The sequence below is a fragment of the Mangifera indica genome, chromosome 3 (genome assembly GCF_011075055.1).
Source record: "Mangifera indica cultivar Alphonso chromosome 3, CATAS_Mindica_2.1, whole genome shotgun sequence".
NCBI lineage: Eukaryota > Viridiplantae > Streptophyta > Magnoliopsida > Sapindales > Anacardiaceae > Mangifera > Mangifera indica.
The window spans coordinates 2,846,403-2,858,358 of NC_058139.1; the positions used below are offsets into that span (position 1 = coordinate 2,846,403).

Genomic DNA, 11,956 nt, shown 5'->3' on the forward strand with positions numbered 1-11,956 from the left:
TTTTCTCTTACTTTGTGTGTCAGTGGTAGTGCATTCCACCCTCAATGTTTTCATCTGTCAAAACTTCAATGTAAAATCTTATGGTTGAGAATTTGGTTTGCTGTTTGTCCTTTCTCTCAAACCTAAACCACCTAATACCAATTTTTAATACAGCAAGAAACAAACAAAAAAACAACCACAATTCTTTAACAGTGAAAACCAAATTTATTAATCATATTGAACCCATTTTTGTGGGCATCACCTCTAATCAAATCTTGTTGTAAGAACCAGAGATAAGGACAGTAGATTAAAGGAATCTTCTAACCATAAAATTGAATAGATGGATTCTGTGGAATGAGAACCCAAACAAGTGAAGACGAAGTGGTTAACTTTATCAATTGGATTTTTCTCTGATAGAGAATTCTGAATGGTGATTGCTGAGCTTTCTATAAGACCTTTTATTATTATTATTATTATTTTTTGACCTTTGCTTAAGTTATCAGTTTTTAAGCAAATGCAACCTACCAACAAAGTCCAAAATGAATCGACAAGGAAACAAAAACACTTGACTACCTGGACCAGATGTTTGATGAATTTCAAAAGAAACAATTTCTACTTGATAATTGGCATCAGATAAATGTGACTTCAGAACCTAACTCATCTTTTTTTTTTTTTAAACCTTTTTCTCTCTCAACACATGCGGCATCAATATGCTGAGATTTGAGCCAGAAGCCTCTTATTTTGTGCACCCACAATCTTTTTTAATGGTGAAAATGATGAGCTATCAGTTTATTAAGTGGAATGTTTAGAGACTAATATTTCAATTTAGGAGAATTTGTCTAACCTTCAACACGCCATCAAACTACTACCTACTCTGTAATTTAAACAGAAAATAAGTTGGCTTTTTTTTAACATATCATAAGACTGAAAGTCAAGTGTCAAGACATAACAGACATAATATAGAGCCAACGAAGAAGGTACATTATTGACTATAACAACGTTAGTAATGAAACCTGGAAAGTAGTAGAATAATTATAAAAAGGAAAAATTGCTTCCCAAAAGACAATGTTTCTGGTTAAATGAGTAAAAAGAGAGAATGATTTCGCTAAAAGCAGATAAAAAAAAGCAACCACTAATACTATTGACTTCACACTAAGATGCATTCTCTGAATAAAATCCCTATTAGCCTGTGAACAATAAAAAGAAATATCATAGACGACCCAGTAGACTAGAGGCTATCTCACTGTGCACTTGCATCAGTTTATGCTCATTCTGAAATATTTCAGTTGATAAAAACATAAATTTGCGCAAGGAAAACACATGGTGGCTATTGGCAACAAGCCATTTTAAAAAAGGAGGAATATGCATTATCTTAAAACATTCAAAGGAGTCTGGAGAAGTAAATGTTGTGGATCTAAATAACATAGATCGGACAAAAAGTGCACACAATCTTCAAAGTGAAAAATACATTATCAGTTAATCAATCCAGTTGTCACATAACATTTACCAATTACTAAGAAGATTATTTTACTATGGAACAGAGTTCATCCACTCTTATACACCCTAAACAAAAATATGTGGCTATCCATTATTTCTATTCGATATAATTTCAGAAAGCAAGGAAATATTACAGCTTGGATTCAATACATGATACATCAACCTAAAAGTATCTATACAATAAAAAATTTCAATGATTTATTTTGATACACAATCCAGTAAGTTGATGCCAAAGGAAGCCAGGTGTGGATGCCATGTAAGCAACCTACATGATTTTAATCCCTTTAAAGACTTTTGTAACAATTGTTGAATATGGCCAATCTATGACAATTGACAAAAGATTCTCAATTTACAAGTCACAAATGTTTTTTTCATAAAAACTAAATGCTGTCCAGCATTCCAGTCATATAAAGTCAAAAATAGGTCCCGGCAAACATAAACATGGAGATATAGCAGCACAATACTTGCCCTTTTTCAGATCTTTACTGCTTTTAGCATCTTTAACAAAACAATCCTGCAATAACCTTTCAAAATCTCTCAGAAAACCTGGATTCTTTTGGAACTACAATTTCAATTCCCAGCAGGCCAGAAACATGAGAAAAAAGCCAGGCCTCTAGGTCCTTTTTACCTTAACAAGACCAAACTCGGCATTCTACTATGAAAAGCAGGATGATTATAATACCACTCCTAAAATTAATTTTATTCCTCACACAGCAGTTGTGACAATGGGAGAGAAAAACCTCATCAGGAAGCTTGAGAGTGACCAAATGCAGACAACCCCAAGGAGCTGAAGGACGTTCAATAATGCACCCAAAGATTTGTTTATTGCCAAGTTGTGTGCAGTCATTTCAGCTCCTCTCACTGTGAATGACAGGGCTGTCACCAATTGTGCTGCTCTATTCAGCTGGTGCAACCTATACACCTGTGTTGCATATAATATCTCTTCAATATACAGGCATCAAAGATAAATTAAAATTATATTAGGGTACATACCTACATCTCAGTTATAGACTCCAGACGGAGCAACAACTAAGATATTACCCAGCCAAAAGAAAAAAAAAATCAATAAACAAACTCTACAGATTTTTTTAGTGTATGTATACCTACATAGGTTTACAGTGCAAATGTATTAAATTGAAATATACATGTCTAGAAAATTTATAAGTAATAAAACACTTGTTAAACAAAAAAAGATTATACTGAATGAATTTTAATTTCTTTCTGCTATCCTGAATGAAAATAGATGTTCCAAGAAGGTGAATTATTAGAAATAAATCATGACAGCACTTACTTGAAAAATAATTGGAATGACAGGCCATGATGGTGATTTCTGATATCTTGCATACTGCTCAAATGCAAATTGAACAACAATACCAACCAGGTATGGAGCGAGAGTAGCAGAAGCAGCAGGGCCCGTCCATGGCCAGACCAAGCCCATTGTCACAAGAGGAATTATTAGACTGAGTACCAGGGCAGCAACAGAAGAGATCCATTGTCCTGATTGAGGAGACAGGTTTCTATTATCATTTGCAGCAGAATCTGGCCCAATAGGCCTTCTGAGATGGTCTATTAGCAGAAGAAATACCGCAACACCACAGTAGAAGAGAGCTTCTGTAAAGAACAATATCAAGAAATCTGCAGATGGAGAACAGCAAGCAATTTAGAGAATGAAACAAATTATCCCCAGCTATAAAAACAAAACTGGAATGGAAATGGAAAAAAACCATTGCAAAAATATAGTGATATTTCATATCAAAAACCCCAAGATAATGTTAACACTCTAGCTTTACATCTAACGACTATTCTGCTGTCCACCCTACTTCAGGTACATATAATAGTAGTTCTTTAGATCTCAATCAATCTTCAATAATTATGCAAATCTTCTTGTAGGATTCTGCCCTTGCATGCCAGATATTTCACCTATTTCCTCACCCTATTTTCCATCTTTAGTTTTGGCCATCTTTGCTACATCATCTTTCTAATTTCCTATCATGTTTCTCAAACTGCAAATATCATTGAATCAAGCCAGGACCATCCCATTAACTCAAGACATCCTTCAAAACTTGGCTATGGTCCCTGTTCTTGCCAATAGTGCTCCCCCCTAATCAAAAGCCAGCAGTATCAACCATCACATTCTATTGGGAAGCTGTAACCAACTCAAAATTAGAGTTCACTATAAACCACTTAGATTGTGGATAGAAGTTACAATAAAAGATCCTTAGATATTATGAAACACACCAGAAAGATCCAAATATCAACCACCTTTCCACCAAAGTACTTTATTGACCTTTCTAATTTTATGTTATTTGAGGTTTTTCAGAAGAAAAAATGGATTTAAAGTGTAAAAAAATAAAATAAAATAAAATAAAAATAAACAAGAAGAAAAACACTGCATAAGCATAAGGAAATTCACTCACCTGTCAAAAGAGAGTCCTCAAATATTGTGGAGATTATTCGCCGTAAATAAAGTGAAGGAAAAATAAAAGAGGCCACAAGGACAGCAGGACCAACAAACCATAATAGACTGCTTTGACTCCTTTGCAAATCAGATATATTGACCTCATCCTTAATTTTATATGGATGATTATAAAAGGAAATTAAGCCAGGTCTTCCATTAGCTCCCTCATGATAGATAGATGAACTACCAGCTAAAGAGATATCTTCTGAATCAAGATGCTGATTGACTTGTTCTGAAGAATTTGTTTTGAACTCAATATATCGTGACTGATCCTCAGAAATGGCACATTGCACATTTTGCCTCTTCTGAAACCTTCCTTGTAATTTCAGTGGTCCATACACAAAGACGCATGACTTGACTGCTCAATATAAAATAAGGAAACCATGAGAAGAATAATTTAAAATCTCTAATACTCAATAGGCAACCAGATTGGTGAATTGGTATGTTAACAAGATATTAAAGCTGAATGACCTGATTACCATTGTCAGTAGCACCTCACAGTCCTTGAGGGAAAAATAGAACCGAGGTGGGTATTAAACCTTACAAAAATATTTTTAGAGCTTTAAAAATTATCCAGCAAGTCATGAAAGGTACCTTTAGAATTTTGAAGATGCAGAATTTCGTAGTGCCTTCTGTCATATGTTTCCGGTAACAAGGTCATCTGGGCATCAAAGCATTGGAGTTGTAAGATTTAAAAAGCAGAAGAGACCTTTCAAACTAGAGAAATACCAAGAAGCTAAATGGAAGATGTTATACAAGAAACAAGCAGAAACTGTTTGAAAAATAAAGTTAGAAAGTGGTGTGTTAAACATAGTTAAGTTGTATTTTGGCTTTAAAATGATCCAAAGTGGAAAAGTGTCTCTACTCAACTTAAAACTATATCCTCATTGTTTTTAAATACTTTAACTCCCTTACAGTAGGAGATTTAAAACAAATATCTAGCTCCTCTTAGAAATGTTGAATTAAGATCTACGAAGCACAATACAACTAATATTTCTTCTCAGTGTTCTTTACTTAATGAATGGGGCAGCGGCAATACAACAGGGATATCACTTCTAAATAACATCCTGAAGCAGCCAAAGTAAATCACTGAATGAGAAAGGGAAACACTGATAAAATCTAGTAGGGGGTCATTTGGCCAACACAAACTAACATGCAACAAAATATCCAAATCAATGATACACGTCTCTCAATAAAGTTATAATTCAAAGGTTAACAGATATCTAAAGAACATGTAGCAACTCTATGAAAGCAAAGACACATATACATGCCAAAAAAAAATCTTAAATTATAATTAACAACACAACAAGATATACGATTGCTAAAGATAAAATTAAAGTACACTTCACCAATATATGGATGTAAATATTCTATGCAAACTAGAGCAGATTATATAGTCAAGTTGAATACAGACCTAAAGCAAACTGTAACGTATACAGAAAATTAGAAGTTGAATAAAAAGTGAAAGAAACTAGCACATTCTCAATGAAAAATTGCACAAACCATAGATTTTTAGAAAAAATAAAAGCCATTCAAACTCTGTGATGTTTCAAAGGAAATATATAGGGAGCTTCCAAACATAATATACGAAGGAGAAAGAATTGCAGTATTGAAGCAAAGGTCTACCTTGGAAGACATTCTAGGTTTAGGAGGGAAAAGAGAATTGGTCGCGCAAGAGAACGAGGAGGAACTAAACTTAACAGCCATAAGAAAAGCTACAATATGAAGGCCAAACCAAATAAATAACAGAAGGCTCAGATGTGTATTTTATTAGGAAGTTAAAGAATGCATTTCGGAGGACTTTAAGGCAGACTCAACAGAACAGAAGGACAATTAAGAGTCCCCATTTGAGAAATTAGAAGGAGAAGAAAGGCAAAGATGGGAAAATTGATAGTTCAGAAAAACTGGGGTGGTGTTGGGGATTTTAGAGTGAAACAAGAGGACGGCTTATTTGTATTTATATTTATATCTGTCTATTTCTATTAATTGTGTGGGTCCCGGAAGGGTGATTTTTGGACAATTTTACGTCTTCTATGGACCTCTCATCAGTGTTCCAGTTCTCTTTTTTTCCCATTTTCACAATCATTTTTTTTTTTTTTTTTTTACGTAGTCTCTAATTAATTTCCATAATACTTCAATATTTTTATTTTAAAAGCCAAAACACTATTTCTCATCCAAGATTTAGTGAAAAATAGATTCTTATTTATTAATTTTTAAAAACCTAAATACCCACCTATTTGTTAAAATTTACTATTATAGTACGAGTAAAATTATCATTTAACTAAAAGTTATTACATTTTGCCCCTTAGGTTTAAAAATCTAACAATTTTTTTTATTTAAGGTTTAAAAATTCATCATTTCCCCTAAGGTTTGGAATTTTTTTCCAACGACCAGAGCCGACATTCCCCATTCATCTTCAATTGATGACCAAAGAAGAAGGTTAACAGATCTCAACCACAAGCAGAAGCATCTCCTTGGGGTCGTCATTGCGTGATTCATCTCCCCAACAATGTCGCGCGATTCATCTCCCTGAAGTCTCTTTTGTTGTGTGATTAGTCTCCCTGGTGTCATTGTCACAGGATTCATCTCCCCAGTGTCTCTTCTATCACACGTTTAGTCTTCCTAAGGTCATCTATCGTCGATCGTCATTATGATTAAAACCCACTCATGGGTTTTAAAGTTGTTCGTTGTGGACGGTGAAAATCGATGATGTTTGGAGGGAAAGGGAGTGCCGATAAGGGAGAGAGTGCTAGAAGGAAGAGACTGACGGAGAAGCTCATCAAAAAATCTAGGAAAAAATTGGAAAGGAAAAAATGTTAGATTTTTAAACCTATAGGGGAAAAATGTTTCGTTTTTTTTAGCTAAATAACAATTTTATTTTTAATCCAAACAGTAAATATTAACAGATAAATATTTATTTAGATTTTTGAAAGTTAACGGGTGAAAATTTATCTTTTTACTAAACCTTGGGTGGGAAATAGTTCTTTGGCCTATTTTAAAAACATCCATTAAAGCCTTCAACTCTCAACTATTCTATTGAACAAGATGCTAAAATAGTATATAAAAACCCAAAAAAAAATTAAAAGTTTAACATTGACAATCATCACCGAATTTAAGCAAAATCCTGGGATGAGATAATTAACCATGAACAACTTTATGTGTTATTAACTTAGAATATTTAATTAAATATTCAAATAATACGTCATTAAATACTTAAAACTAGATACAAACAATTTTATTGAGTAATCATAGATCCCAAATATATATAACCAATGCAAACCAAGAAAGCACAGCCAACTAGAAGCTGGCTGTTCACATTCCGTGGCACAGTATTCTTATTGCACCATTTATGCAGATGGATGGGAAATGATCCACAAGAATGTTTTAACTACGCATTAAGCCATTCAAACTTTAGCTACTGAGTGTGAACTGAATAAAACCTCATTTAATTATAGAAACTCAGTTTACCACTGAAGAGGAAAAGAAATGTATAGTAAGCTCCTCAAGCAAGAATAATCAAACATCACCTTACAAAAAAATTACACAAATTGGACAATTTGCCTTTCCTAATCATGACTTGCCGACTGTGATTTAAATGACCCACAAACCTCCCACTTCCCCCTCCTAAAATGGGGTTTGGTAGCTCTCTTTCTAAATTTTCAACTTGGGATGGGCACATTTTCAGAAAGAAAACTCTAATTGCAATCTTACTACTCGGCTAAGACTTCTCTCAAAGCAATCAATTCTATATCAGATTAGCCCTCTTTAGAAACCTAATGGTTCTACAATACAAGGGCCATATTGATTCCACATAGTCCAGATATTTCTCCATCATCCATTCTTGCATTACTTTCAGATTTCTTCTAGTCAGCTCTTCAAAATCTGTGTTCTTAAAGTCCACCACAGGTTGCCAGGCACAAGCTCGAAAATCTTCTTTAAGCTTCCCCTGGAAAATATAATTAGAGGCCACCCCATAGTAAGTGGGCAAATTCTTAACTACTTTAACCGTCTGCTTGAAGCAGTAGACATAAAGTCCAAACAACCATCGGAGCATCTTGATGTACAAAGCAATAATTATGGGCCCAAGCACCCATAAAGGAATCAACTCCTTTGAAACTTGAGCCCCATAAACAACATTAACTGCCAGGTACCAAGGGACACTGCAAATACAGCAAATCAATCATCAGAAGAATGGATCTGAAACATGGTCAGGTTCATATTAATCCATATAAACAACCAACAGATTCCAACGTGGATTTAAGTTTCAGAAACATAGAGCTGCTAACAAGATGGAAACAACACTCATATTAATGATACCAAAAGCCTTCCACGTGACTGCGTTATGTTGAGTGACAATTTAACAGTGTCAGTACCACAAAGTGGGAACAAAAAGTTTCATGTTTATTATGCTCTTTCGCCATTGTTTAGTTTACAATACATTGCAGCAACTCATGCAAAAGATTGAAGACCAGTCACACTGAACAGCAAAATACTATTGAATTAATACCATGTTTTGTAAACATCCTAACGTAGGGAAGCATTATTATCACAAAGTGCACAAAAATTAGATACATAGATTTTTATAAAAATTGGAGACAAAAATATTTTGACTTGGCAAAAATTTAGATAAACACATAGAGCCAGAAGACTAAAAGGGAAGGGTGTGAATTCAACATCCCCAAAAGCAGAGCCAAAAAATCAAATATACTAACAAAGAGTTGCAGAAAGCAAAATATACATCATACAGTTAAAGCACGTTCATCTGTGTCTTCCAATTTGTAATTTTATATTATAAATGAGTACTCAATAAATCATGCAGAACTGAGAGAAACTAAAATCTCATGCACAAACCATTCTACTTACAAGATCAGTAAAGGTATCTTTACTGTTGCATCCAGATCCCAAAAGTGGCCCCAAACCGCCTTTAAAGTCTCACCTCTTCCACTGTTCTGCATCTCAATATTAGTTTCAGATACCTCCTTTGGAGGTGGCCTTTCTCCCAAAACCTCATCTACCTCTTGACACGGAGATTGTGTCTGCAACTTTGTCAACCATTTCTTGAATAGTCTCTGAATAGCAGGGGACCCTGCAATAGTCTCTTTAGTTTCAGAGGCATATGGCAGTGGAACATTATGTGCCTTTGAAGATTCTACTACAGTCTCCTCACTCTCTTTTGGGATATAAGAAAGTTTAACAGAATTTTTATGAATCTTTGATTCACTTGCCCTGCCTCCTGATTCATCATTTTGGGCAGTGCCCTTGAAGGCAGAAATTTTTACAGGTTTTACTTTTACTCCACGCACACAAGGAGCCCCTATACTGCAAAAAATGATTATCAGAATTAATTGTACAAGATACATTTAAAAAAAAGAGAGAGAGAATGTCAAGGATGGGAAAGCAGGGAAAAGATAAACAATGACATATTCTCACAAGAATATTCTAAAAAGCATATCAGTAATCCAAATAAAGATTTGATAAGACAGTAATCTGCAACACTGAAAAGCCACATCCCTCTCCAAAATAAAAGAGTAAGAAAGAAAAAAGCCACAAACAAGCATTTAATAGCATGCAACCAACCTTACAACAAAAACATTGAAATACCAAAGATATTTAATTATAAAAAACTAGATTATAACAAGGCCTAATATATAATGATATATAATGGGAACATAGGGCTAAAACAAGATTTTGCACAAGATGCAAATTCAACGTTAATGATACTACATCTGTAGTCACTATATGAGATTGCAAACTTGGAAATTCCAAAAGCAAATCACATGTAGCAAGAGATAAACAACCTATGCTCACTTCAACATACTTAAACCAAAAGAGATGACAATTAAACAGGAAGCATTTCTCACCTTAAAGAAAAATTATATTTTAATGGTGAAACTCTCTCTGTTTTCCCAACCATGTGAACTGTTGTTACATGTCGCCTCAATATTAACCCTTTGCTCCATGCTAAACGCTTCGTAGGAAAAGCTACACATGAACCCTGAAATGCAATAAACAACACAAAGACTCAAAAACTTTAAAAGAAGTAGCATAACTTTAAAAGATATGACCCATCAGAAGAAAACAAAATTGACAAGATTCAAACTAGGGAGGTTCCATGAAACATATAATCACCAACAGGATTGAACGAGTAATTCATGATCAAGACACTGGATAAGAGCAATTAGATAACAAGGAAGCTGAAAGCTAATAGTTCCTCTCAAGAAAATAGAGTATAAATAATGCAGCAAGTAGCATAGTTTCTGCTTATTACCTTCATGACATTAAATTCCAAGATTTTTTGGAAACTAGAAATGGTCCAGATTATATGTAGGGTATATACACTTATATCAAAAAGAAAGATAAAGGAACATTAGTACAGTGCCCTCACTTCTCCAATAAGTTCATAAAAAAACAGATAGTCATTTCAACTGCAATCTTGCTAGTAATACTAAATTTGGCATATAATAAAAACAAAATCCTTAAACAATTTGAACTCAGACACTGAGACCTACAATGATAATCAAATTATATATTCCAGCAATCATAATACCACGAAGGCATAGATTATACAATATTGATTTGCTATTAATTAATATCATGTAAATGGGGCAGAAAAGGGTTTATGCAATTATCGGACCACCACCAACTATAAGCAGAAGTCTACAGTTCTGTACTAGAAACTAAATAACCTACAGCCAAAATTTGGAGCAACACAACCACACAACCATAACTTAAATTATGGGGTTGGTTATGCCTGTTTCAAAATAAATACAAATTTTCCCAGATGTGTAGGCTCCATGAATTTCAGTGGCAAAATAGACAAAAAGACACATGAAAGAATGCCCACTTTACAGGCTTACCTGCAACTGATGGGTTACCAACACCATTTTCTGGAGCCTAAGCACCGGATCATTTACTCAACAGGACCTATTCAATAATCAGTTGCTAGATCAGCACTACTTTTTCCACAATGATAACCAAAATACAATCTTAAAAGACCAAAAGATAACAAAACAGATAAAAGTATTTTAAGCGAAAGCAATAAGTTCCAATTATTTTGTTTTCCAAAAACCAAGTTTTACAAACGCAAAACGTAAAGAACGTATATATAAACAAGAAGCTCAAAAGCTTCACCCTAAAGCAGCAAAAATTAGGATAATTAACATTTAATTCTCGCTTGTTCTTCTTTTCCTCGGTTTTCTCAGCACCCAAAGAGATGCTGGAGCTAAAACCTTACCCAAGACATTTCCTCACGGCAAATAAATTTACCCACAACCTTAAAAAACCAAAATCAACAGACAATTGAAACCTTCAATTAAGTAATTTTTTTAGTCCTTCTATATTATCCAAAAAACAAAAAAAAAAAATCCCATCCAGAAAAATTCGTAAGAAGAAGGCTAGAATTAAAAATTGAAGCTGAAAACAAAAATAATACCTGGGTAAACGAAATCATGAGCGTGCGAGCGAGAAGGTATAAAGATGCAATTGGTTAACGAAGAACAATGGAAGTGGATAGGGAGAAGGGAGAGCTTTAAACGGTGAATTTAGGGTTTATTTAGAGAGGATGGTTTCTTGTTTGTGGATTGATTGATTTCACGGTGGATAGAATTTGAAACCAAAGGGTAAGACAAGACAAGGCGAAGTAAATTAAAATAATAATTTAACAAAAAACAAATTAGGGCCTTTTGAAATTATTGTGAATAATGTTCGATGTCGGTGTTTTACTTTCTTTTGGGCGTGGCCCGTAGCTTGAATTCTCACGGTGTGATTTTACAAGCCGACACAATTTCACTTAAAAATAAAAATATTAGTTTGTTTTATTATTTTTAATTACTTGTTTATTCCTGCAATAATTATATATGTTCGATTTTTATACATAATTTTATATATAAATAATAAATTATTATTATATAATTAAATATTATTTCATCTCTAATTTTTAATTATTTAATCACATATTGATACATCATTTATGCATAAGATTATAAACAAAAATTTGTGCACACACTACTCTTATTCATGTGA

The 11,956-nt window shown here is 33.8% G+C and overlaps 2 protein-coding genes across 3 annotated transcripts; both read right to left on the reverse strand.

Annotated features, from left to right (window-relative positions):
• Window positions 1–1,543: 1,543 nt before the first annotated feature.
• On the reverse strand, window positions 1,544–5,874 carry LOC123211459. The gene is made up of 6 exons (XM_044630207.1): window positions 5,561–5,874; window positions 4,529–4,595; window positions 3,894–4,292; window positions 2,768–3,111; window positions 2,217–2,398; window positions 1,544–1,990 (listed from the first exon to the last, which is right to left on the reverse strand). Exons 1-6 carry the CDS (start codon window positions 5,639–5,641, stop codon window positions 1,951–1,953), a joined length of 1,113 nt encoding a protein of 370 aa, XP_044486142.1. The 5' UTR covers window positions 5,642–5,874; the 3' UTR covers window positions 1,544–1,950.
• Window positions 5,875–7,359: 1,485 nt separating this feature from the next.
• Window positions 7,360–11,565, reverse strand: LOC123211460. Of its 2 annotated transcripts, XM_044630209.1 has the most exons (5): window positions 11,367–11,564; window positions 10,792–10,858; window positions 9,796–9,929; window positions 8,798–9,253; window positions 7,360–8,094 (listed from the first exon to the last, which is right to left on the reverse strand). In XM_044630209.1, the coding sequence occupies exons 2-5, from the start codon at window positions 10,816–10,818 to the stop codon at window positions 7,680–7,682; spliced, it is 1,032 nt and encodes a 343-aa protein (XP_044486144.1). In that variant the 5' UTR covers window positions 10,819–10,858; window positions 11,367–11,564; the 3' UTR covers window positions 7,360–7,679. The 2 variants fall into 2 exon arrangements, with proteins under 2 accessions (XP_044486144.1, XP_044486145.1); XM_044630210.1 differs by lacking the exon at window positions 10,792–10,858 and having other exon boundaries at window positions 11,367–11,565.
• Window positions 11,566–11,956: the final 391 nt, after the last annotated feature.

Bases quoted from the DNA above. Each gene is read 5' to 3' on its own strand.
- LOC123211459 (XM_044630207.1), bottom strand. From the start codon at position 5,641: ATGGCTGTTAAGTTTAGTTCCTCCTCGTTCTCTTGCGCGACCAATTCT. The intron at 4,596-5,560 runs GTAGACCTTTGC...TTTGATGCCCAG, and splicing joins AACCTAGAATGTCTTCCAAG to ATGACCTTGTTACCGGAAAC. The intron at 2,399-2,767 runs GTAAGTGCTGTC...TATGCAACACAG, and splicing joins TCATTCCAATTATTTTTCAA to GTGTATAGGTTGCACCAGCT.
- LOC123211460 (XM_044630209.1), bottom strand. From the start codon at position 10,818: ATGGTGTTGGTAACCCATCAGTTGCAG. The intron at 9,254-9,795 runs GTGAGAAATGCT...CATTTTTTGCAG, and splicing joins AAATATAATTTTTCTTTAAG to TATAGGGGCTCCTTGTGTGC. The intron at 8,095-8,797 runs GTAAGTAGAATG...CTGTATTTGCAG, and splicing joins AAGATACCTTTACTGATCTT to TGTCCCTTGGTACCTGGCAG.